Source organism: Pocillopora damicornis, chromosome 3 (genome assembly GCF_964200805.1).
Source record: "Pocillopora damicornis chromosome 3, jaPocDami1.2, whole genome shotgun sequence".
NCBI lineage: Eukaryota > Metazoa > Cnidaria > Anthozoa > Scleractinia > Pocilloporidae > Pocillopora > Pocillopora damicornis.
The window spans coordinates 19,076,157-19,103,511 of NC_142672.1; the positions used below are offsets into that span (position 1 = coordinate 19,076,157).

Below are 27,355 nucleotides of genomic sequence, written 5' to 3' on the forward strand. Positions count from 1 at the left end.
AAAATTGACTTCTCATGTCAGTCATGGGTAATTTGTTATCTTCGTATCCGGGCGAACTGTGAAATTTTCACTGGTCGGACATAAACACAAAAGTGGCGGGTTTGCATGGAATATGACAGAGAGTAAACGCGAGCTAGATATTGATTTCAAGTTTTTATTAAGAACAATTTACAAATGACTCTCCTGGTAAAAAGGAAAACTCACGTCTCTTCAAAAGCTTCATCTCCTGCCCTTAGTTAAAGGTAACATGTGCTAATTTTTTTATGATGCACAAGCTATGAAATGGCTCTACGAACTTGCAAGATTCAGTCGGCATGGTGGCCGAACCACGGTTTAAAATGTACACACTGCACTGAATTCCGATTGAATAAGTTCCAGAAATAAGCAGAGGGTCTCAAGGACCTTCTCTCTCTGCTTTTCAGTGTACGTGAACGCCTTGACGATGTTTTCAACAGACTCAAACTTATTGTTTTTGTCGATATGCTTACCGTGGTTATCTATAAAGCTGTAGCGCACTCTAATTCACACAAATTACTGATAATAAATAATAATGATGATAATGATAAAAATAATGACACTGATGTTGATGATGATAATAACAACTGTATATTTTCATTTAAATACAGTTGCACTACGGTCAATATTTAAAATTCTTCAAAATTTTTTAAAGATAGACCATTGAGAGTATTTCAAGTGAGATCCAGCACCTAAAAACCGCTAAGACAAAATGTTCTACGTAGCAGTTCCAGCTTTCTTCAGTTCAAAGATCTAAAAGTATTTCCACAAATTTCCTACGTTTATTTACTTGAAGAACCGTAGAAGTTTTTAAAATTGCGAGACCAGCGTGTGAAGTTTACGAGTTTTTTCTTCACGTAACATCCCTTGAGGATGTTACGTGAAGATGGATCTCCAGGACGGGTTGTCCTCCGTACTTGTGGATAAACTTCAAAGCAATTTTGGGACGTGGGCATGTCTTCCTCCTCGCGATAATTCTCCTAAAAAATTCTAGAAATACCAATAGCCCGAGAGTTAAAGGTGAGTTGAATTTTCGTTGTCACATGGCGACGTTTAAATCCTTCTTTTTATTATCGTACTATACCCTCAATCTTCGAGAGTTTTAGGCGATATTTCTTGGAATTTCGTGGGTGGTTTCGGTGAAGGAGCAGGAGAAAGTCCAGCATCTCCGTTTTGATACACACAAAGCGTGTTAACGCTGCCGTTCGCTGAAGAAGCATCAACGTATCTCTCTCTACCCATCTCAGTGGCATAACCGCAAGTACTGGTTATGTCAATGGACGGCCGATTAAAGGTTCTGGTGTTTGTCGTTGATTCTCCTGCCTCATCTTCGAGGGAGCTCATTTTCATCCGATGTATTAGCTGAAAAAAAAAATGTAAATGATTTGTAAGGTAGGATCCTCGCCAAAAATCTAGGGGTGTTAAAGGCTGAAAAAAAATCTCAAAGCTGCCCAAAATCTTCACACAATAGATTCATATCCCCTTCTGTCGAATCAAACTGTTTCTTTTAAAGGAAAATTTGGTAGACTTCAGAATATTTGAGCTGCTTTGTTTATGGAAATCATTGTACAATACCCTTGCCTTTAGTCTGAAGCGCAAAATTTCCAACAGAATGAGTAATCAAAATGATTTTGATAGCTGTTTTGAATAAACTGCAATGCATGAATAATCATGTGGGCTCGTGCAATCTGTAGTCTTTGAAATCATATATAACTTTTAGTCTTTAATCTCGAGCGCTGATAGGTTTCAAGATTGCAGTCTATTGAAATCGTTTGATTACTCAGTCATTTATAATATGAATTTCCTTTCAACTTTCTTCTTGACTACGTATTTATGGACGTCCTCTCTGCCATTGATCAAGCTGAAATTTTGCCTTTAGAAAATGCAACAACACTATTACCATTCTTGACCGAGATACTTCTTACCTTTGGGATGAAAATTAAGGATATGGTAACTGTAGCTGGAAATATAATACACACACTCAAGGCGGCGTACAATTGCTCGTATTGATGATTGTTCAGAATCAGCGCCAGAAATGCCCCGATGGTGGACAACACAACCACGTTATACACACAGATGCCAATGACACGAGAGTCGTTGAGATGAGCATACACCACGTTTCTTGTCTCGTAAGCAAGGAAGAGTCCATACAGTAGCAAAACGCCCTTGTATACGTAGATCAAAGCCAACCATACCGTCAAGTTCTTAGCGGTACAGGTGTTCAGCGTTGGTATAATGATGATAAAGGGTTTCTCTTCGTCTTTCTGTGTATACGAAGTGATAAGGACCATTAGTTTAATGTGCTCGTTTCCTTTTACTTAAATTTCAGATCGTTTCTTTTATCTCGCTTATTTCATTATTATTATTATTATCATAATCTGTGTCATTTTTATATTCATTATTGTTTTTTACGTTCGATCAGTTCAGTATGCGAACTAACATCTTCGACAAGCTCTTAATGCGAGGCAAGGGTTGGTGGTTGGAAAACAATCCTAACTGGAACTGACAGAGAACGAAGAGAATTTGACCTTTTTACACTGAATTTGAGAATGACTTGTTTTTCTCGTCTCTTATTTGGGGAACCAAACAACTGCTAATTTGTCGTTGATGTTCAGCGCGATAGATTCGGGTCCTTAGGCGTCATTTGCTTGGCTCCTTGTGGTATGTTTAATTTAGAAGATAAGCCAAATACTTCCTGATCTTAGTTAAAGTTTAAACCCATTTTTAACGACCACCGGGCCTTGAAATATGAGTCAGTGTTCTACAACAAATTGGTCGGGTCAGCAGTGTTGTGAAATGAGGTAGTGATTGTTTTGTCAGACGTTCGAGGTGCAAAATAACGAAGTTGTCGATCTGTTATTCTTCTCAAAACTTCCCTTAAGATATATTTGGGACTTCCAGAAACGGGAATGATCTCAGTAAGAGGCAATTTGATGGATAGGGTATATTGACCTGGAAACAAAGGATAGACAGGAAATTCAACCTCCCTGCTTGTTTTTTTGGTCGGTTAACTTACGAGGAATGTAACAGCAGAATAGAGCGTGATTTTAATCAAAAGAAAGCTGTTAAGTGAAACATGCAATGAGCGAGAAAATATGGAACTTACCCTCTGTTCCTGGCATGTTAAGGAGGAAGAGAAATAAACAGTCATGTTAGCTATCAGTTAGCATTAGTAAGCAGATGGATATAAAGGCAGTCAGAAATGAGCTAAACCTGTATTCAGTGACTGTTTTGTTTGCGTGAGAGTGGAAACGTTGTCCCATTCAAGCTTGTCATGGAGAGACCCCCCACATGAACTCAATATGCTGAAATTTCCCCTCATTAATTCAGTGGGCGAGATGGTACAGTTGAAGACATCCTTAACATATTCACCCCCAGACGTAACAAAAAATGTAATTTTTCTTTAAAATATCGGTACAATGCCGACCAGGGAGGAGATAAGAAGGAAAGAAAATATCAACGAAGTTAGTACTTAATTCTCAGAGTTGAAATTATAAGAATTGGATGACAGTTCGCCAGGAAAGTGCTCATAGGAGTGCGAGGATTGAAAAATAAATTTTTGACTAGAGTAATGTATGTTGATGGCACAGTTCAAATGAAGAATGTGTTTAGATAACTTGAACAAAGACAAAAGCTTGAAAATTATGAACACTGAACGTAAGTATTTACGAGTCTAAATGTATAGTTGTCTCATATCAGGTTGTGGAAACAGATGCACTTTCTGGAGTTTAATATTTTGGTCCAAGTGGAATTCGATTAAGAACTTTTTTAAAGGAATAGATGATCACCATAACGTTTACAGCACTCATGGGCTAGGTCATGGATGTTAAATTGGGTGATAAGCTAGGAAACAGCCTATTTCGGAAGTAATGGGTCGGAAGCGGTGATAACAAGATAATCTGATTTTATCGACTAAGTTGATGATGTAGAAAATTTGTCATTTTCTCTGACGAATGGCTAATAGTTGAAACGTCATGTTTAGAGACTCCCATGGTGACAAATTTACATCATTAACTCAGTTACCAACTCAAAACTAAATCATCCTCTATTCCTTACGTTTATAATGTTATGGAGTAGATGCACGACGTTCATGGAAATAGCAAATGAGAAAGAAATTAAATTGAAGTTAGAAAAAATCTCTAATCAGCGGCGGCTAACATATGTTCAAATGAGGATAGATACGGCCTCTTGCAGATAGCAGGAACTTCAATTTTTGTTATTTGCCGTAAACTTTATGTTTTTCTTCCATAAAACGAAGAGAAATTAAAAAATCCATCAAGACCATAGACATTGGGCGGTACTGTTTCCATTTCTTTACTAACCCTCTCAGTAAAGTTTTGCTGAGCCCACTCCAGGGGGTCTTCGATTTCCCACGCAACCATGATACCCACGTCAATTAAAACGATCCCACCAACCATTGCAAGCATCCACCAATCGGACAAAGGACCGAGCTGAAACACAGCAAGCAAGTAACGGTCATTGCTTAATTTGTATCATTTAGACTATCAGACGGAGAAAACAATGAAAAAGAATCCCACAGTCCACGTATTCGCATAACATTATGTGTTTATTACAACGCTAACATTTTGTCTCTCTTTTACTTCTGAGTTTACGTTTAAGGCAAGGGGGAAAATGAGGGGGGGGGGGGGAATCTTAGAAATGGGGCTAATTAGAGGTTCTAGATGGGAACATAGAAGACCCTCGAACAGGAAAGACAAAGTGTCCTTCCCTCAGATGACCCAAAGGGAGGTTTCGATGTGTCACGACTTGATTGGATTCTACGCTGAGACCACACCAAACCATATTTTTTAATATCATTTTCTTATAACTTTTAAATAAAGCTGAATATCATCTTTCAGAACTCACACGAACTTTCAGGCGCTTGTTGGTACAAATCTTGTAAATTCGCCACGTTTTGATGAACATGGCTCCGAAGGCCAATGAAAACCCAACATTCAAAATCCACGCTCGGGCCTGTTGATTTGGAAGAAACATTATTATCAATATCTAGAATAACAACGAATGGTAAAGAAGAAAGGGCGAGAAATTCTTATAAAACAGACCCCCTCATTATGAGAACAACCTTCAGTTAAGTCGACGACAACCTAATTAGGAACTGATTTTTCTTCTCTTGTCATGTAAATGGACATCAGTGAGGTTAGAGACTGTATCGTACAACTTTGAGCTCAAGTTTAATCCGAGATCTCACCAAAGGGTCGTTTTGAAAACGTTTTCTCTCTGTTCTTTATTGTTACATGGAAGTTATCTGTATAACGCCCATAGACCACTTTTGATGAACGATAAAGCACTGACCATCAATTTAATTGGATAACTTTCAAACAGTATCAATAAAAGCTTCTAACTCCAACCTCTATGAAAACATCTTGCAAGCTTCCACTGGAAAAAATAATTAGAGTAAAAATTTCCTTTTCCATTTACCTTGCAGATAGGAGGCATGACTGTTTTTGGATCGCCATAATTTCTTATACCAAATAAATACACCGTACTAAGACACATGATGCAGCCCACGACCATGACATCATTAAATAGTGGTGCAGACAGCCGGATAAACCTGTAACAGAATACCTGTTTTTAGAATTTCAAAGACGAAAAATTGCGCAAGAACCAGGATGTTATGGATACCTGGTGATCTTTGAATCTAAAAGTCGAAGCGCACGGGCAAATTTCTAGGGAAATACAGAGAAATTATGAATCTTGTATTAATCGAAGGTTCCGCGGCAGAACTTCAAAAATTTTCAAGCAAGAGTTTATTAACGAAAGTAAAATCTACCCGGAACAAGCCACGACATGAAAGAAAACTTTGCGTTCTCTTTTATCTACCCGGAACAAGCCACTACACGAAAGAAAACTTTGCGTTCTCTTTTAAAGTTTGCTTTTCCTACGCTGTTGTTTGAAGGCATTCCAAGTTTTTCATCATTGCAGTAATCACTTTGTCTTGGCTCAAGAAAGGGTCACTTACGCTCTATATGACCCTTTTTCGATACGCCATTTAAATCGGTGAAAATTTGAAGTTTCAGCGATTTCACTTTTACCTTAGAAATCACTACTGTTGAACGAGCAAAAATTCACGGTCTTGAAGTCTAGAAAAAGTGGAAAATCTTTCCTACGAATTCCATAGATAATATTTTAGAGAAAATCATACAATTTAAACGCCACTATCAACGTTTTTTACCATGCAGCCAAAAGCTCGTAGAGATCATGAACAACTCAGTTTTAATCTGAATCTTAACCAAAACAGCAATTTAGGCATTAGAAGGGATTGCTTGCAAGAAAACAGCGTGCTGATTGCATGAATACACTTGCCTGTACTTGCGATAATATCGATTAAACACCAGAAACATTATCCCCAACAGGATTCCAATGGATGCGGCGATTGAAAATACAATATAGAGTTCAATAGCAACGGCTTGCGGCTCCAATCTTTTCTGTGAACTGTCGTAAGGGGTAAAACCATCTAAAAAAAACATAAAACATAAAGTTAGCCCTTTAGCTTCCATGAGTAACTTGGACAGAAATTCTCTTAACAATGTCTATATAATATCAAGCAGACTAGTGATATCAATTAGGAGATCATTAGTTGATCCAATACTTAATTCTCCAAACTAACCTCGTAGAAATTGTGTGATAGACAGAACGAGAATGAATAATAAGGCCTTGGGAGTAAAAAGGTTAAATTCATAATAGTAATAGGACCGAGTGGAGACCAATTCGGTCTGTAATCACACGAGTGATTAACAAAATCGGACGACGAAGAGGGAGTCCGATTTGTTTATCACGAGTATGATTACGGACAGAATTGGACGACAAGAAATCCTGTTACCAGTTAGTCATAACCATTTCAATTTCCGAAAAAACAAATACACCTAGAAAAATATTTCCAGGGTAGACAATGTCTTTAGTTAAATATTCTTCCATTTTAAAAATTGACTTTTTTTCTTCGGATAAGTTGTTTTTCTGCTATGGTTATTGTGATCAATTCTGTGATTGGTGGATTTAGCTGAATGGAAATAGTATGATTGGCTGCTTCAACTGTCCAGAATTACAACTGCACAGAATGATTGGTGAAAAATGAAGCAGCTGATGTACCAATCATATTTAAGGAAATTATAATGGTTATGATTAAGTGAGGAATTCTCAAGAATATAGTACAAAGGATCTTTGGATGGAACGAAAAGCTACTAAACTACATGGCTACGCTCCCCTTCGGATAACTCCTCCTTAGTTTTATCACTTAACCCTCTGACCCCTGAGAGTGACTGGCATCTAATCTCTCCTTACAATATCACCCCCCCCCCCTCCCCCCAATCATGCATTCAGGTCATGTGAATAGAGGAAACAATCACCAGCTACAGAGGCTCTTGACTATTAAACAAATTCTCCTTATCAGCACCTCAGAAGATGTATAGAGACAGTATGGAGAATATGTATGCTGATGTTAGGGTGTATATGGTTAATCTTAAGAACCGAATCCATTCTCACACTTGCCAGGTGCTAATCTCAGGTTCAGTGGTGTAATTTGAAGCGGAGAATTCATAGCGCGACCAAACTGATCTTCAAAGCTTTATTTTCATACTTACTTAAGGGTTCGAAAGAAAGTCTTTTTTCCAAGAATACAGAATTGTCAACCAGACCAAGACTTGGCACTCAGTAAATATTTTGATCTGGACACCAGGAGTCTAACTATACGTCGAAATCTTTGGACGGCGAAGGTGTGGCTGCATGGATTCGTGGTATCTAGGCTACATAGCACGTTTACAATTTTACACGAAAATGGAACGTGTTGGTTTATTGATTGCGGTGCTCGGTAATATTACAGCTTTATTGCATAATATTATCTCGCAAATGTGAAGGAGATGCCGAACTTACCACGCACGTAGGCGACGTTGTGTTGGTTCTTGATAATGTCAGAAAATCAAGTTAAAAAACGTCGCGCATCTATCTGCAAATCGCAGACGTCGAAGCAGCGAAAACTCTGTATTAGGAAGCGTTTTGCGCATGAGGAGACGGTAAAACTACTGGCGATTGTCACAAACTTCATCCGGTTATCAGTTTCATCTGAACGGAACGAAACTTTCGTACGGTTCCACGCAAACAGAATGTCCGTTCGAAGTTTTTGGCCGATCGAAAATTCGTCCGGTACCGTGTGAACGTACGTGGCTGTAATATAGACATCGAAGAACTAATGCAAAGACCCTTTTGAGGCGTGGACAGCAACCAGATCAGTCAAGAATACCGGAACTAATTCTGGAGCGCTTTGACGCAAATGGATCGACTAGATGGTCATCATTTTGGCATTCTAAATCAAGCAATATCTGAACCATATGCTGACCATATCGAGTAATTTAATCATGGATGTGTGCTTTTACTTTTTTTCCGAAAAGGTTACAGGAACAAATCCGATGATCTCATTGGCACTTAGTGCAGTTCGGCTTTTCCTATCTCTGCTCACAGCCACTGTAACGATTTGGTGGGTACTTGTCTTTGTCTCTTTGTTTCGAGGAAAAATCAAGATCCCTTTCACAGGTTTCACCAAGCAAACCCCGTCCACCTCCCCTCCCCCGCCTGATCTAACAGCCTTTCTAAATGTTGCATTTTACTTTACCTTTCCATACGTTGGTGTTGTTGAACAACTCAAACTCATCTTTCTTTGTGTCATGTCTTCCAATTTGTACAAGACCCTTTTCGCTAGCTGTTGACATTGATAAAACAACAGAGTAGTTATGAATATGAATGAGATCTTCGCGATAAAGGACAATACTTAAGCAGTGATGAAAGTAAGGCCTGGGGAAAAATTCAGGCCTGTGCAGAATTTGAACCCATGACCACTGCGATATCGGAAGAGAATAGTTAGAATGAAATAGTTAGTAATTAAAAGTACTGACATGACTGAGCGATACATATACGCTATCTCTAGTTTCTGGAAAGATTTTGCTTTTTTAATACTGAAATGTCTTGCATGATACAAACGCGTAATATATTGTTTGAAGATCTACAATGCTGGTTGTAATTTTCCGCATACATCTCCTGGACAGCAGTTAACAACTTAAATCATTCGTAACTAAACGTCCTGAAAAATTTTTAAGCCGAGTGACAAAAGGAGACAAACTGCGTTTGTCCCACTAGACGAAAATAAAAAGGGCAAAGACAGCTTTCTAGGAGCACTGTTAGTTGTAAGATAAGCGAGAAAATCGAAATTATTGCTCACTTCTGTATTGCTTCACTCCTATTATCCCTTGTCTGTAGTGCTCGTCGGGATCAAACGATATTGGACCCTGAAAAGGAATTGAGCAGCAACACATGGTTAAGTTTTTATCTTAACTCAGAACTTGGTTTTTGAAAGTTCTTATTTTTTCAGTGGACAAGAGACGTTTTATTATCAACCCTAGGCAGTTAAAGTATTCATCGTAGAGGGGGACGTACCCAACGGTACAAGCGACAGCTCATTATTAACGAACAACTGGAAAAATGGGTCTTCGTATGACTTTCCCCCTCGAGTTTGGCCTCGGGTAACCATTGATTAAAGGTGCCACATTCTGGAGAAGATCCTTTCATTTAAATCTTGGACGCCAGGGGGAAGGCTATGTTCCTTAATGCCAGAAATTTATTTGCCATTTTTTCGCGATAATGGGGTTAGAATATAAAACAATTACCGTAAGTCCTTCAAAGGACAAATTTTCCAGTTTTGATACGATAGTTTTTGTTATGACTGCATTCCCCAAAAACTTTTTTACATTATCTTCCAGAGGAAAATTTTCAGCATTTGCTTCCTTTAAAGCTAGCATGATGGACCACATGGTGTCAAAGGCAGTTGCAAACTCGATCTTCTTAGGTTCTGTCTTGTTTTCGAAGCCTTTCATCATGAACGCTTGGCGTAATGACTAGAAGACAAAAATAAATTATTGCGTAGACTTTTAGTTGTTGTGTGGTCGTCGTAACATTAAAATGCTCTGTCATCTCCTGTTTTTAGGGATTTGCAAAAATGAACCCTGATTTTTAACAAGGAGTATTTTTGGGAGGCCTGCAGAACAAACTACCCTACGATGTCCACTCCTTCTCAATATGGCTTTCTGCAATTGATTCTTGAGCGTCGAAAGATCCTTTTATTAAGTATATGGAATGGTCTGCTTGATATAATCACAACCTGTTTTTGTTGGCGACGGAAATAAATTTCCGAAGGTTGTGTATCAATGGAATTACGGTGAATCAAGAGCGACTAAGAAACTGGCAAAATTTAAACATCAAACTGGGAATCATCAAGCCTATTATGGTCCTTTCAGCTTCTCCCATCTCTGTCTGAAGTACCAGTCATATTTGCATTAAGCTTTCCGCGCCCTCTTGATGTCTTCATTGCTTACACTAAAAAAGGTGTACAAAGCTGCACAAAGGTGTACAAAGATGCCCTATCCCCTCTTGGTTATGAAGAAGTAAACGTTTATGAATCTCAAACAACTTAGGACCCCAGCACTGTACAGAACATCGTCATCCTTTTTTCTTACCAGACCAGATGCAGTAATGGTATCACCATCCGTCCGATATAAAATTTTTTTGTCTAGGATAATAGTTCTGTCTGCTACTTCTTCATACTCTTCTGTTGTACAAGTCCCAGTTTTGTTCTTGGACCTCTCGACATCGGCATACTCACTCCAGTCTTTGACGGTCTCCGCGTCAGGGTGCAGGATCCACACAAACTCTGGTCCATACATGCCCATTTTGTACAACTACAAAGAAGATTTAAAGCTGAAATTCCCTGCGTGTATATGTGTTCTTTTGAAATCTTCGATTTCGCATTAAGTTTTATTTAAATAATGAGAGATCTGGTTTTAAAAACGTTCTGGTGAACGGGGTACGATATACAATTAAATATATATATATATATATATATATATATATATATATATATATATATATTTATCATCTAAAATTCGGTGTTATACAAGGATTTCCAGCCCTGAGGAAAGCCGTAACAACATACGTGAAAAAATGCGATATTTTTCTACGTGTTTGATATCGCCAATAAGCTGCTGAACGTCACTCCCCTTTCGTGCTACTTCGTTGGTTGATGAATGAATGGCAAAGCCGTTTGTTTCCTTACTCGGAACTGGTTAGATCAAATGACCACCACAAACCGTCTAATATTAAGCCAAGCTTTAATAATTATTCGATCTAAAAGAAATACATGTATAATTCGCAATTAGAACAAACGCAAATCAAGTCTTCATCTTGTAACTAAATTAAAAAACTTCAATATAAACTTACTTCTGTGGCGGATCGTTACAACAGTCTCACTTTACGGGTTACCAGATTCTCCAGGTAAGCGGATTTATAGACAGAAAAACGATAACAAAATAACTTCTTTCTCACTTCGATTCTGCTGAAAAACTGACTTAATACGTAATAATCTAACGCTTTCAAATCAATCTATTGAATTAATGTCAATCACGATTCTTGTCATCGAATAGATCTGTCAACAAGAGGCAACGCCTATTTATTAAACGAAACACCGTCACCATTCTCAATCCAAGGTCGTTTGGCGGAATTTTTTCGGGCTATGGCTGCTAAACACTAAAAAATCAGTATGGCTAATAAACAGTGACGTTCAAACTTTCCTAGAAGGCAAAGAAAACCAAAATACGAAAAGAAAACCCGAAAGCTACGTACTCAGTGGCTTTAGTAATGGCGTTTCTCGCTGCTGAAAACGAAAATTAACACGGCTATATCAACACAGGTGAAAAAATACGATATTTATTCACGTGTGTTGTTACGGCTTTTCTCAGGGCCGGAAATCCCTTATAACACCGCAGTTTATGTGATAAATAATCCTGTAAGACAAAGATAGATACAATTTGGGTACAATTCGCGACGAAAATTTTGCAAAGGTTAAACATTATATAATAAGCTCAGTTATGCACGCATTCTGATTAGTTCTCACTTATGATCTATTGGAGGACAGACGTATAGATGAAGTCATCATTAAACTTTTTTTAATTCTTTATTATATAAAACAAATAGATTCCAAGTTGCCGTGCGTCTGTACCACTTTTTTGTTCTTACCACATTTTGACGTCATCTGTGATCTATTACTGAACAGACGCACGGCAACTTGGAATCTTTTTGTTTACTTGAAAATTTAAGTAAACTCACGTTACAAAACACCAGACTAGCTCCTCTTCCATTGAAAGCACCAAAGAATATTTTAGCATCCAAGTCCTAAATGGAGAAACAAATATCATGACACCGTTACCATGTACTTTATATCAATACAACAGCTCAAATTCGAGTATTTTCAAGCCTTGCGTCCCTGCAATGGATGACTTCCTTTAAGAATTGATTCAAGTTAGGAAAAAATTTTGTCGTTATAACAGAAGAGGAGAGAAAATTTTTTCGACGGTAAGCTGTTTGTAAACATTTCTTTTTGAGCGCTTTAGAGAGTATTCGAAGGGTAAAATCACCCTCGCATCCATTGTGCTTACCAATTATGCCCTCTAATATGCCGTTCGACATTGGCCGTTTCTCATAAAGCTCACTATTTTCTTCCAGCTTCGCATTCGAGAAACTGTTTCCTTCTTTGATCAAATAATTTCCGCGTTTGGATATCTGCACATATTTCCACGCCAAACGAATGCTAATATTTGTGTATTTTCACACCAAATTGAGAGATGATAGTGCAAGCACCTAAGAAGGGATTGGTTTTAGTGTTTCCTTGAATTGGCGGCTGGTGTCAGTTTTTAGGCCAATCATAGAACGAAGAAAAGTAATGGCTCAAAGGCACATGAAACATGAGTGATAAACGCTAACACAGACGTATTGTGCTGTAAGTATAAGCGAGTTTAAGTAACATCTACCTTTAGTTTTTTCAGTTTAACTTGGATATCTATGTTGACGTCCAGTTCAGGGCTGATTTCACCAGTATTTATTGCTTCAAATCCAATAATTTTAAAGTCTGCTTTCTCTATTAGGTTGCTCACAACCTGCAATTTTATGTAAGGAAAAGTTTGAAATTCACAATGACCTCAGTTCTCTTCTCGCATGCATGAAAAAAAAGTTACTCAGAGTTCTGGAGATTTATTGCTAATAAGATGATGATTTGCTGAGTAGCTCATTAACTGATCAAAAATGGACCAAAATAAAAGAAATAACTTGTTGCTTTGATAGAATATAATAACACACGAGAAGATTATTCAACGTGGAGGAAACGCGTAGTCGTATGGCTAAGTTGCAGGTTTTTGCTTAAAATTAAAAGATAAAAAAAAGACAACACTGAGCTCTAATAAAAATAAAAACCACAAGAACTCTCCACCCCTCCCCCCCTCCCCCAGAAATATGTAATGGTCTGTCACTCAAATCATCAAGTTAGAGTTTTAATGAAGATATCAAAAACTTGAAAGTAGCAGAAGACTTCTTACCTTGACATAAAGACCCGCTGTATCTAGAAAGTCGTACACCACGGCGGCTCTTTTCCATTTAAAGAATTTTATTATGCTTTTGACAGCTTTATTGAAGGTATAAGCTGATGGTGCAAACGTAAACCCGTAAGGATTTAATAACTCTTGATACCTGGGCGTTGTGGTTAGGTACGTTACCTGTTAAATTCAAAGAGAAGTGATAGAGCGTTCTGATGGGAAAGTGCCAACCAGAGTTTGTCTAACGCCAGCGAGGCATTGGGTCATTTCATAGCACGATCTGGCTGAAAAGGTATACCCATTCCATTCCCTCAGCGGAAAGCTAGCAGACACGGTGGAAATTGTAGTTCACCAGTTGACCATTTCATTTCAGGCCAAGGGAACGTTGCCTTAAATTACTGAAACGATCTGCATTCCTCTGTCTGAAAAATCACGAACCACATCGTGAAACCGTGACCCTTTAGAACCTAAATCTTGTTTACGAAATCTCGAGCCTTGTATTTCGGGTCTCGAAAGGATCTACGGCGTTATATGCAATAATTTAGATGGAATTGCAAACGGAAACCAACTAAGTTACGAAATTTCCAAACAAGGTTAATCACATGGTCTATAAACGGTTGATTGCATAGTATTCTTGAGTCGAGTTGCAGATATATACCTTCAGTTTAATTATAAAATTAAAAAGAATTCAAAAGGTTGACACTGGCTAAAAAATATATTGTTCTGGACGTTTTGGCTACTACTGTTGCCTTCTCTAGCAAAAGTAAAAATGCAAATGTCTGACGGCGTCCTGCTTGGTTTATGTCCACGATGTGTGATAAAACTAAACCTGGAAGGAATTTTTTAAGTGCAACAAAAATCTCTAGAGTATTTTTAATGGCTCTAAAAATTCTTAATGTTATTGTATATGTTTGGTAGCGTTATGTGTTCGTTAAAAACGTTTCTATCTCGCATGGAATGCCAGGCTTCAAGAATTAGTCTTCGTCGCCACGCCAATGACCTGTCAACAATTTCAACACTCTCCGAGTCTATTTGGTGATTGTGAAGCATATGGTGTTTGGCCAACGACGCATTTTTATGCAATGTTTCTATGGCCTTTGTGAGTTCTTTCACGCGTGTTTTTAGTGCGCGCGATGTCTGACCAACGTAAACACAATCACAATCTTTAAATTTAATCTTGTATACGATTCCTCTTGAAGCCTCTTTCTCGATCTCGTCTTTTGGCTTTTTAAGTATGCTCGAGATGAAGCAGATAGGCTTATGGGCGACCTTGATGTTGGAACCTTGAAGACCTTTTGTGACTCTCTCGGAAAATCCTTTGGCATAAGCAGGATAACCAAGCCACGCTGATTGGTGTCATTCATTTCTTATTGTCTATTAGGTTGGCGGCCATTGTGAATGAAATTAGCCGGGTAGTTATAAGCGGCGAGGGCTTTCGTTACTCGCTTAGTTTTCAATGATACTTCCTCCTTGGTGGAAGGACTGTTCTTTGCGCTAACTATGAGAGTGCGCACGACCGAGCATTTCCCTCAAGGATCGCGCTACACACCGAATATTGTTAATATCATTAATTTGCATGTAACTATGAATTAAACACATCCTATGAGTACATCGAACTTGTAATCGAGCGGAAAAGCAAACAAGAAATCATTCTAAGCAACCGACCGACCCAAAAATCTATCTGAATAGCTAAAAATTCACTAAAACACCTAGAAGTTTACTAAACAAAAACAAAAACATTGGTCCTCTCTCCGTCCGTCTGTCACTCGGTTTAGTTCGCCGTACATCTATTAATAATCAAATAATCATTATACCAGTCAACCATCCCCCACAATCCAACAAGAGGAAGCTTCTTAGCCAACCCAAAACCTGCTAAGCCAATAAATGTATTAATCGGTAGCAAAATGTCTGTTGTTTCTCACCATAGGCTTTCTGTAGAATCGTGCAACTTTCAATACCGAGGAAGCTTCGGGAGGAGTTTGAGGACCAAGTAGAATCAAGGCATATCCATCCTCCCGTGAGGGGTATCTCAGTGCATCTACAGCGCTAACTATGGCATTTGCTTCATTACCCTGTTGAAAATCAAGGACATTATTGTTATTTGTACTTTATTTCCGGAAGCGACAAAGAGTAGAAAAAAACTTCATGAAATAAGCTTCTGGTAAAGCACGACACCTCTGAGTAAATTTAAAGGACACCCACACAATAAGTTCTCCGAATGAAGACTTATGCTGCGAGGAAAAATAACTTTTATCTCACCATCAGACAATATAACATCAGCCAATCAGATATTAGGTTTTTAGCCATGTAGTGCAAATTGACCAATTAGGAGGTCAGATTCGCATCCAAGATGGCGACTTGGTTTGTCACACAATCTCATCATCACGCTAGAGTCACGTTAGGCCGTAACTACTTCAGACATGAAACACACATTAAGTGAAATAGTCAAATAAAGTAAAAATACACCATGCCGTCAGTGGTCGAATATTATGTACATTTGAAGACGATTTTCGAAAGTCGATCTTAAACTGCAGTCATCAGAACATTGTCGTGAATACTTTCTGATGGTAGAGATGAAGTTTGTATGATTTTTGGAGCATTCTTTCACTTTGAGGCTGAAATTCATTCTCTTCACATTAATCATATATCAGGAGGTGGTGAAATAAAAGGATAAAACTCAGATTATTTTCTTTAACATAACTTACATTTGTATAGTACACGTTGGTTATTATTTTATACTTGTCCAGGAAATCTTTAAATTCTGAAGAGTTCTTGGCAACTTCGATCGCCAGATGTATACCGGATTCTATGGTGCCGTCATTTCTTTTATCGATTACTGCAATGAATAGCTTCTTCTTCTCGGTGCTATTACAATATGTTGTATTATTTGCCACATTGGTGCCGTTACAGCTCTCCGTCTTATTGGCGCCGTTACACCACACTAACTCGATCACGACAATTAAGAGCAAAATGGAGATAACCGCTTTATTGTTCATCGCAGAGTTCGAAGCTTATTGACGCTGAGGTGACGTAGATGTCTTGCTCTGTTGAAAGGTACGAAGGTAAGGTCAACCCTCTAAGCTGCATAATTGGTAGCAGTAGAAGTAGTATTTACTCAACCTAAACAGAACTCACGAATGAAAGATGCGAACGTGAGAATTCACGCGTGATAGCGAGGGGAAGCCCTCTCCACGCGTGTCTCCTTTCTCGTGAGCGTGTGTTTCCTAGAATATTTGCAAGTACTTTTGAGCAGGGTGATGAAACAAAGCTAAGTCTGCACTCGAGCTAAGAAACCCATCCGGCCACAACTTATTCCGACATTTGTAGCAAGAATCGACGGAAAGGGGGGGGGGGGGGTTTACAGGTTATCCCATCATCATTAAGTCAGGTCTCCCTGACAATTCCCGGGGGAGAGGCAATGTGAGAATAAAGTGTATGACCCAAGAACACAACAACAACACAACAACACACGTCCAGCTATGAACCTTAAACCACTGTAAGTCTCCCGATATCCTATGCAGGTTGTTTCGCCGGAAACCAGCTGAAAGTGTGGCCTGTTACTCAAAGTTAGGAACCCCGATTTGAGAATTCAAAAAAAAATTCATGTTTCTTTGAGGATTCAAAGCACAGCCAAATAATAAGCGTTCACCGGCTCTACTGACCAACCAATGGGAAAGTGGCGAATTATATATCATGCCCGTCCTTTGATTCATCTCTCATGTTGGTGTTCACCACAAAAGTTTCATCACCGATGGTTGATGCTCCTTACGTCAATATTGTTTGTGAACGAGGAATTCCGAAGTGATCAGATAAATCAGCGATATCTTTTATTTGAAGCAAGCGGCATTTTACCCTTAAATAGTTGAACTAACAGTGTTTGCTATGCGATACGAATATTATCATTGCAAGCTGTGATAAAGCGCATCTTTCACAATTAGGTCTAAGCTGAATATTTTCTGTTAAAAAAAGAAACAAACATTCGATTTGAGAAATAATCAGAGGAAATTAACGTAAAACTGGCTGATTTTAATCTGCAAAATTCAGTTGCTGCTGCCATGTAAATTTTATAAATCTTTGAGCACCTAATTCAACGTCTCTTATTGGAATTATGAACTGTTTTCATATGCGCGGTATTCAATTACGCTGGCTTCCGTCTTCCTCAGTGAAGTGATAAGACATCCACGTAAACATGCACACGGAACTGTTCCCTTTACCAAAACGTTCCGCAAAAGAAAAAACAAGTTCACTCTCTTCGGATTTTACCAAAATTTATAAAAAGAAATAAAAAAGCTTCAAATTTCCGACTCGATTAAATACCCTTTTAGGCTTATAGCTTTAACTCGAACATGCCGTCTGAATTCACATGAAACTTTTTTAAAATTAAAAATAAAAACTACCATCCGCTTCATGAAAAAACATTGAAAACGATGCCGATAAAAGCATTGATTCCCCGACTACGAGAAGTGATGTTGACAAATTAAAAGATGGAGGTTGGAAGTACTTGATAACCTTCCGCTTAGAAAAGATGACTTATAAATTTGTTGCCAAGGAAGTACTTTTTTCTAGGAAAATATAACTTCCGTAAAAAGTTGATCGCATAAACTGGACACATCGACGAAATATTTATATTTCTGATAAAAATCTACATTTTTCTTTTCTTTAAAAAAGATGAACTGAGTTACTTTTAGAATGTGAATCACGGTCGAACGAAAGATTTGCCTCAAGAAGATTGAGCAAAGCTCGTTGATTCGGTGAAACTCGCTTTGCATTCAAGTAAGATAGAGCACTTAAAGCTATAGAACTTCCTGCAAGTTAAAGAAGAGCGCTAAAAAAGTTAACTCGAGCCCAAAACGACAAACTACATTGAATTAGGCTCAGAATTCTAGTTCATTTTCAGTTCATTTCGAACTAAAATCATTTAAACCCTCATCAGCTTCAAAAAATGGACAAACGCCACAGCTTCGATAAAAATTTTGTTCACATCCTACCTTTGGGGTTTTAGCTCTCGCAATTTGAGAATGCGATGTACAATTTGAAAGTAAAATATGGTAGCATTAGGTTCAGTTTTTTTTCCTTGATAAGCCAATCTGTGTAATGATTGTTGTTTACGAGAGAAAATCGTGGGAGGAGCGCCACTTGGTTTTCAAAAGATGACGAATTAATTATTGTTCTTAATTGATATCACGAAAAGTAATATTTCCTACTCCCTGCGGACTTTTGAAGGTCAAATATATCTTCTTTTCAACGAAAGCTCGTCTCACCGTGGGTGATTCTCCAGTCATGATTTATTACTTCTTCCTTAGACAGTTCGCACGAAGCCACTGGCAAGTTTTTCCATGGAGACATTAAATATACCCTAAAGGAAATGTGCGCCCACCAGCCACTGAACATGCTGAGCTCAAAAGCACAATTTTGAAATTAATTTAAACTGACAGCAGGCTATAGTGGACAGTTACTGATTATTATCGATAAGTAGGCGGATTAAAGATAGAACCCCACCTGACAAGACCTCCAGGCACAACTACACCTGTCTGTATCACTGATGTCGTCTATTGATTCGAATCTAGTGAATTCGGAATATTCTCTCTTAGATGCATGTAAGATTGATGGCGCTTTCGCCTCACTAATGGTCATTTTGGCTGTCTCGTTGCTTTAAGTTGCGTTTACTAAAAAGTAGAGGAGAGCAGCAAACCTTTCGAGCAATTTATAAGTATTAAGTTCGTCTGCGAAGACTTTTTTTTTTACCATATTTTGGTCGACCATGCAGCATGAAAGGCGCTCGGTTCTGATTTGAAATGTTGGGTAGTTGCTTGGGACGCACAAACTAACCTTGCAGTGAATTAAAATCGAATCATGGCGCGATAGTTCAGATGCATACAAATATCTAAACACTCAGAAAACAGAATCAAAGGGGAAGAGGGGCGGTTAGGGGTCCAGGAGATAATTAAAAAATATATAAATCTTACCTAGATTTAGCCGGATCCAAAATCCTGACTGAAATAAATATTTACCTTCCAACTTTCCAAGAGCGGCTGTTTTTTCAAGCTTCAGAGGTTCGTCGTTCGTCTTGCTGAGCGAGTACTTCAGTTCTACACTCAAACGGATGTAGACAGTAATTAGTATTTAGCTTTAAACATTGCTCAATGTACAAGGAAATGAAAACTGTGCTATCGCCTGGCGACAACCTCACTCATAATGTTATTACCGTGATCTACTGTTAGCGGTAAACCATGGTAAAAAAATTATGTTTAATAACAAATACATAAATAGAAGTGTTGCTGTCAAAATAACCTCATATTATGAACTGATTTGGAACTCCTTAGAAAACGATTAAATCATCTCATATGTATGCTTTATATTAAATGGCAATGGAGGTGAAAAAGGAATCATTGAAGATCGCATTGTTCGAATTAAAAGACACGCAAATATCTTACCATCAGTAAAGTCACATTAAGCCAAAAACCTGCTGCTAGTTTCTTTTTCATTCAAAAAATGAACATTACACCTACATCAACACTTAAATTGACCCATTGGGAAGAAAAACAGGAATATTTAACGAGTAAAAAATCATTGGACGCCTTGGTCTTTCAAGGGAGAATAACAAATAAGACGCGCCATGGACCAATTAGGATAGAGATTTTTCGCGGAAAGATCAAACAAATTAATCAGTAGATCACATAAATGCTCCTTAATGAACAGTAATAGACTACTGTCGGGTTTACATAAACTTTTTGTTTACGAACAGGTTTTAGGTCTTCATTACTGGGCAGTTTCAAGTCGCCTCAGGGCTTGCATTTCACGTGTAGCATATCTGTTCGGGTTAGAACTGTCGGATAATTAACTAATTAATCGGGTGATAATTGTTTGCAAACCTAAAGGTAATTTCCCCTTTTTCTTTTAGATTAAAGAGTTACAACTTGCCTTTATTAGCTCTTTTAAATCAATAGTTTTGATTGACTTTCCACATTTTTTTTCAGGCAAATGAGTGCTTATGTTAAGATGTAAAGCACATGCTTACTGGTCAAAATTAACAAGGTTGCTCCTTTCATGTTATTAGCAATATTGATTTATTTGACGAGTTGAATTGTAGTCGTACTTTGATTGGTTCTTTCATGATGTATTGCAAAACAGAAGAATAAATGACGTCACCATGAACAACTCTTTGCTTTTTTCTCGCATGAAACAAACAGATTCCATGTTTCCATGGGTCACAGAACCACATATTTATAACATCTATGGATTTATTTGTTAAATTGATAGAAACAAAAATAGTTTTAGTAGTAACGACAATGAAACAGTGATTATGGTAATAATAATGATAATAATTTAAATTATAATAATTGTAAACATCATTTTTTTCACAAAAATCAAAATATTATCCAAGACGATGGTTATAACAACAATTACAAATTTATAATGAAGAAAAGTTAAAACGCTTAAGATACAACCTGAAAATCTATTGCTATTGGTGATCTCTACTCCATATTTGAACCAACCATTTATGATTTACTTTCACGACATGATGCCTATTTTTCCGTTGAAAATATGTATTGTACGTTAATGAAAAAAACAGAAAGTTGGAGCGAATTATTTTTGAGGCTCTCTAAGAGCAAGGATTTGAATGTCACACGGCAGATTTGAAAGTGCCACTAAAAGAAAAAGTGCATAAATTACTTGGCAGAATGAATCTGTTTTGTCTGCCGAACTGCATGGATTCTTAGCATCGCTTATTAAAGTTATGTGTGCTTAGTGTATGTTATGAAAAAAAGGCAAAAAAATATCGAACAAAACTTTACTAGAAGAGAGTTTATCCTTTTATAACGAGAGAAGTTCAGCTTGAGGAAACTAAAAAAATTTATTTCGTCAACAAAAAGTAAAAAATTAAAAAGTTCCGAAATGCATGAATTCTTTGTGTAAAATATCTGAAATAAATATCAAAGAAGTCCAACCTCGAGTGGGTTCCCTATCAAAGCAGATTATTTTCAATATGGTGGATAGGACTAAAAGAATCGAATGTAATCCATTGTAGTTAAAGATCATAAGAACAACATAAAACGCTTAAAAATTTTGACAAATCAAAATTGATTTTGAAATGTTTCTTAGGAATACTTGGCTTCTTCATAATCTGTTCAATGAAAAATACCAGTAATGTAGCTGGTTGGAGAGAGACCACCTGGACAACACAAAATTGTGGGCCGTCAAATAAGCGTTTACAAGGAACTCTAGTTCTCCCGAAAGGAAAGAAAAATGGAAAATACGGGAACTCTTTGTCATAAAGTTAATGATGTTCTGGTTCTTACTGATTTGAACCTGCACATTTGGACTGCTCGAGCATTGAGTTTTTCTTGTATTTAAACACAATCTTTGTTATTATCTGGTTCAGTTGTCAACACAACAGAAATTCTACAATACCTGAACGCTTTAATGCTGCGATCGTATTCACTTGTGAAGAGCAAGATAGAAGGGAAACCAAATTTCCTTTAAGCCCTTATTTCGGTTTTAACAACGCCGCAGAATGTTTTCAATCGAATTTGGAGCGACTTAAATACATTCAGTATTAGTAAATTTTTAATTATCTAACGCAGTTGTAAACTGCGTGGTTAACATTTTGTATGCTTAGCTAGGCTTCAATTAACTGTTACAATGTATTGAAAACAATACAAATAAAATAAAAAATACAGAGGGACAACGATGTACATGCTGTTAGTTCAAGAACCTAAATTCATTTTAGTCACGGATTCTTAACCGTCGCTAAAATTTTACTAGATAGGTCTGGTACCTGTTACAAACAATCACTCAGTAGAACGGAGCGCGATCAGAGGAAACGGCGGGATTATAGCGGAGGAATGAAAAAACGTGGGAGGCTTGGGTCAGGCTGCGTAATGAACGTGACCCGACCCAAATCTCGCTCGTTTTTTTTTCTATCTCTATTAATCCATTAATAGAGATAACCTATTAACTATTAATTATTAATCTATTAATTTCGCTCCGTTTTACAAACTGAATGCCTGAAACATGCTCAAAAATTTGACTTCCAAATACAACAATTTTCCTGAGGGTAAACAGCATTTCGAAGTGTAAAATATTTACTCAGGTTTTAATGACACATTACACGGGTTATGCCCCGTTCCTTACGGCATATATCCGAGGAATAAGTTTTCTCTCTTGGCAATTGGCAATTGCCGAGTATGAAGTTTTTAAAATCATTGATGTTACATATCATAATGATCATCTTCTTTATTCTCGTGATCTTAATGCGTGATTCAGGGGTGGTATTGTGAGGGGAAATTACATACTGATTACTCTTAGAGATGAGCTAAAAAGGGATTTAAGGTCTCTACAATTTTAGCCTCCCACTGCAAAATTCTGATGACGTTAAAGGGGATAAGTTTCTAAAGAAAGTATAGTGCTGCGTGTAAGATAAAGTAACGCAGCTAAGGACGTTCGATTGTTAGATAGTTCACATACATGGTCTACACAGAAAAGAAAACCTCACAAAATACTTCCCAAGGAACTTATTTGTACTCATGATTTATGTAAAGTAAGCATGCTCTTTCATTCCAAAAATCCTTTTGGGAAGAGTCTTTTGTGGGATTGAGCTGCAACAGAGTTGGAATCAATTTATTTTGGCTGATGCAGTGGTGATTGTTCGACTCGAAGCAGCCGTCTTTCCCGAACATCAAATTTGCATGAAGTTAACTACATGAACTCTTTCACCAAAGGTGATTGTGGACCTCCTGCGCTGCGGATATAGGAAAAACCTTCCCACGAAGGTAGCCTTAAATTGAAACTTAATCTAAATTAAGTTAACGCTTATGTCTCTTAAGAGATGTAAACCGAATTTACATCAGCTATCACGAGTGCAAATTGAAAACGAAAGTACACCCTTTTGGTGCTTCGGCTAATCATTCTTATTTTTTTGTGACTCGAGCCTACAAACGCTCTTAACAAGTTTTAAAGTTGTGAGGTAAAGTATTTCAATAAATCAATTCGGACCTGACCAGATTAAGTTCGGCTACAAACTGAGTTATTCTTCAGTGTACCGTATAATAACAACCGTATTATCGATGTTAAAAAAGACTCTTAAGTATTTGTGTTAATTGTTTTGTTAGACCACAGTTTCAAATTTCTTTTATCTTTATTTCAACTTTTCGTAAAAAAAGAAAATAAAGACGTTCTTTGCTGATTCTCAACCTAAGTATGATCTGAAAATCTTGGTCAGCTTGAACGTGATAATAAAAAGGTGCTTATAAATAAAAAAAGAGAGTATAAATTTGCTAAAGTGGAATACCGCGCACAAATTTCGAGCTGACGATTACAAATACGCGCGTAGGATTTTAAGCCTTTGAAATAACTTTTTATCTCCACATAAGAGTCGCAGAGAGAAACCGATGTGGATTTTGAGTAATCATGGAAGGAATTAATTTTCTGCAAAACGTGGAAATACCTCAGCTTCGTATTTGATAAATTATGGAACAAACTGGATGTTTTGTTAAGATCTTGGCTGCAGTCAGATTTCGTGCCTACTCGAACGCAATTATTTGCAATGACGTCGTTGACTCCAGATTAATCTTAGATTCTATTTCCGACGATAATCGTTTTTTCCCCTTGTGAAATTCAGCAGCGCGAACATTATATTTTGATAAATGAAGCTATAGAATTGTTTTATTTCGAAAGATATATTCAAGTGAAAATGGCCATTTTGACCGATGACGTTAATACTTAGTTTCAATAAAAAAATTATGCTTGCGTTTATGAAAAATCGCATTTCAATTGACAATGTAGTAAGCAGAATTTTTCGATTTGATTAAATGAAAGCCTTTCCCGCATATCACACGTGTGGAAAAAAAAAACTACCTCTATTATAGGGTGAATTCTATCAGAGATTATAAAATTGAATAAATGTTAAGATCTTTTTTTACTTTGTTAAATGCAGAAAATTGGATGCGCTATGATAGAATCGTATTCATGATATGGAAAGCCAATGCAGTCATTTTCGTTGCCGTTCACACCATGACATTGACTGATAGTGATAAACTGCTGCTTTTGAATATGAAATGTATGTACGGCTCGCGGGCTGTTTTATAGGATTCAGCCCCTTTCTTTCAGGGGTGGAACACGAATGGTTTACTATCTCATAAACGTCTCTTAACACTGAAGTGATTTGACTTCTGGATGAGTTTAGGTCAGTTAGAAATTAAAAGGATGTGTTAAACGCTAAGTGAAATTCAGTTTTTATGAACTTTTAACTTGCATTTTGCCACAAAAGAAACAAAAGATTAATTCAGCCTTCCTCCTCTTGGTTAATAAAGTGCTCGGATGGAAACGAAATGCTCAGTGGGTAGAGACACCCACTACGTTTTAAAATTACAAATTACTTTTTCTACGTCACCCAGAACTTTAAGCAATGTTTGAACTGCACAAATTGCAGCGATTTATCGTAAAAAATACTTGTTAGAATTCTTCATCTTCGAAAGAGGAGCACTTAGTTGTGTTTTGATGCTACCGTTCTTGTTGTCGTCGTGTTCTTTCGCGCCTCTGTTTTTGTCCTGAACCCATTCGTGTTCGTTCAAAACACAACATTTGCATGCCTTGGAGAGCTTAGTAAATTGAGAGCATCGCAGATCCCTCTTGCCAAATATATTTGCAGTGTTAAAATTAGAATTAGAGCAAATTTGTCGGCATGTTACGGTATACACAGGAGTCAACTGACAAGGCTCTAATATAGAAACAAACAATTTTCAAGGCAACCTTTTTAAGTGTCAAATTTGAGCTTTTGTGATAGAATTACGTACAAGAGGTTTAGAAGATGTACATTTGTGATATCAAACAACGCATCCTTGTAGAAAGGGGAGTCAAGCCATTGTTTGTCATTACAACGAAGGGCGGTAGAGTGAAACATATTCTTTTGTCTTATTCGTGCTTGTCAGTGGTAGTTTCAAACTAAAATTTTCGATAATAAACTAAAGGAGATTTGTAATCTTATCCCTTAATTTAGAACTCAACTAATGCTCTGAGACAGTGAGGTTATCCCTCACATTTCAGTTTTGTTTACATGAAGCCATACATAAACTCGCTATAGTAGTATTTACCTTTGCACTTTCTGGTTTCTCGATGTTCAGTCTTATTCTGTGGTTATCAAATGTTCGATTCGCTCTCTTTCTGTCACAGGAAAGAAAAGATATTGTCCTCAAAATGGCTTTAGGGATCCAACCTTATTTCCACTGAGCGCCAAAAGATGTTTTCTTAAGAGTGTGATACAAAATCTGTAGGCGATCGACAAAGTGCTTTTAACTGAATCACCCAGACAACCATAGGTCCCTAAAGAGAATTTTTTTCATTAGTAATTCAAAGTACGTCATTCTGGTTTTTACACTAGGCCAATTTTCTTTTCATCTGTCCATCTTTACACCTCCATTAATTGGCCTTTATGCAGTCCAAGTCGTATCGCTTAAATCAAGCGGATTTAGTGCGGAAAGATTAAATTAAAAATACTGCATGGCTGCATGAGGTCCAAATCGCTCTCAATCTGGTTCATCTGTGAATGGAATAATAACTGCATTTTTAAGTTTATTTTGTGTTTTTTGGTTTTTTTTATTTGACAAAGAATTTTCGTTATGGAGTTTTATGAAACGTGTTAAGGTTTGGCAGAATTTCGAAAAAAATTATCAATCCAAAAGAAAACGATTGTTTAAGACATGCACAAGGATGGTGTATTCTAAAATTCTTATCAAACCGCGCATTTCCCAATTTCGATCGGAAATCTCCATCCAGTTAATATTTCAAATTTTATCCTTTAATTCTCCTGCCTTTAAAAGCACTTTACCAATTAAATAGTTCGTTTAATTCATTCAAAGACATACGGTGTGCCGTGGGCAAATTGTGCAGATATATCACGCACATGCATGCAACAAAAGCTATAAAGACTGTTAAAACACTATACGAAAGTTTCGCCGTTGTTTGGAAGAACCTATAGCAAAAGTTTCATCGTAGTTTCGTTCTCGTAGTTAGTACTGGGAAAAAACATGAATTTACTTTAAATGATCCACCTTATGCAAGTGCCCTTTCGCAACTCAATGCTATTGGGAACCAAATTTTAACGCAGACTGATACTGTTAGGGAGATCTGTAAGCTTATCATCTTCATATCCTGACGGCTCCAAATTAACGCCACGGGAGATATTTCTTGCGATAGCTGTGAATGTCACCGGTAAGTATTAAGCGCTCTTGCTCTAAATTTATTCCTGATTAGAACGGATGAAAAATGGGAGTTAAAAACAAAACCTTTTAGAAGGTTAAAAAATCGGCAAACCCGGTTTCAGTTTATTTTTTTTTTACCTTATGAATTCACGTTTTGCACCTTTAGGCAAATAGAAGCTAAAAACTAATACTTTTTTGATCATTTTCTGCTAAAACAAACTCCTTTCTTAAGAAACTGTAACTTAACGAATGCAACGAAATTACCGAGGAAATGATCGTCAACCTAAGATGCTTTCATTGAACTTTCCTTTTCATTACAAAAGGAAATGTATGAAGGTTAGTATGGAAAATATGGTTATTGATGTTAAGTTTACCTCGTGTTTTCTCAGGCTGTTTTAATGCTACGAGTTTTTTTTTAATCAAATGCGTACCTTATGATTTGGTCGTTAGTCTTAAACTTGTATTAATGGACAACCTCATGGAAAATGAATTCTTGCTTTGACTAAGACTTCTCCTTTAATGGCGGGAAATTTTGTGACACGCGTGGGTTGGAAACCGATGAAATGATATCATGAGAAAACATCATTAATTTGCAACAAAATCGGCAAGAGCAGATTCACCTTCGTTCGGGCAAACGATTCAGTGGTTTATTATACAAATCTGCAACCGACTGCTTCGGCCGAAAGATTTCACCGAAAAACTGCAAAGTAGAACTCGATT

At 37.3% G+C, this 27,355-nt stretch overlaps 1 protein-coding gene across 4 annotated transcripts; it reads right to left on the reverse strand.

The window, feature by feature from the left end:
* Nucleotides 1-140: 140 nt before the first annotated feature.
* LOC113664973 (gamma-aminobutyric acid type B receptor subunit 2) lies at nucleotides 141-25,670 on the reverse strand. 4 transcript variants are annotated; one of them, XM_089201353.1, is made up of 18 exons: nucleotides 25,529-25,670; nucleotides 19,403-19,525; nucleotides 18,936-18,999; nucleotides 16,142-16,480; nucleotides 15,359-15,508; nucleotides 13,440-13,616; nucleotides 12,879-13,004; nucleotides 12,178-12,243; nucleotides 10,533-10,754; nucleotides 9,687-9,914; nucleotides 9,242-9,308; nucleotides 8,639-8,725; nucleotides 6,340-6,490; nucleotides 5,455-5,587; nucleotides 4,882-4,989; nucleotides 4,338-4,466; nucleotides 1,941-2,279; nucleotides 141-1,377 (listed from the first exon to the last, which is right to left on the reverse strand). In XM_089201353.1, exons 4-18 carry the CDS (start codon nucleotides 16,430-16,432, stop codon nucleotides 1,102-1,104), a joined length of 2,550 nt encoding a protein of 849 aa, XP_089057479.1. In that variant the 5' UTR covers nucleotides 16,433-16,480; nucleotides 18,936-18,999; nucleotides 19,403-19,525; nucleotides 25,529-25,670; the 3' UTR covers nucleotides 141-1,101. The 4 variants fall into 4 exon arrangements, with proteins under 4 accessions (XP_089057479.1, XP_089057481.1, XP_089057480.1 ...); XM_089201355.1 differs by lacking the exon at nucleotides 18,936-18,999 and having other exon boundaries at nucleotides 19,448-19,525; XM_089201354.1 differs by lacking the exon at nucleotides 25,529-25,670 and having other exon boundaries at nucleotides 19,448-19,527.
* Nucleotides 25,671-27,355: the final 1,685 nt, after the last annotated feature.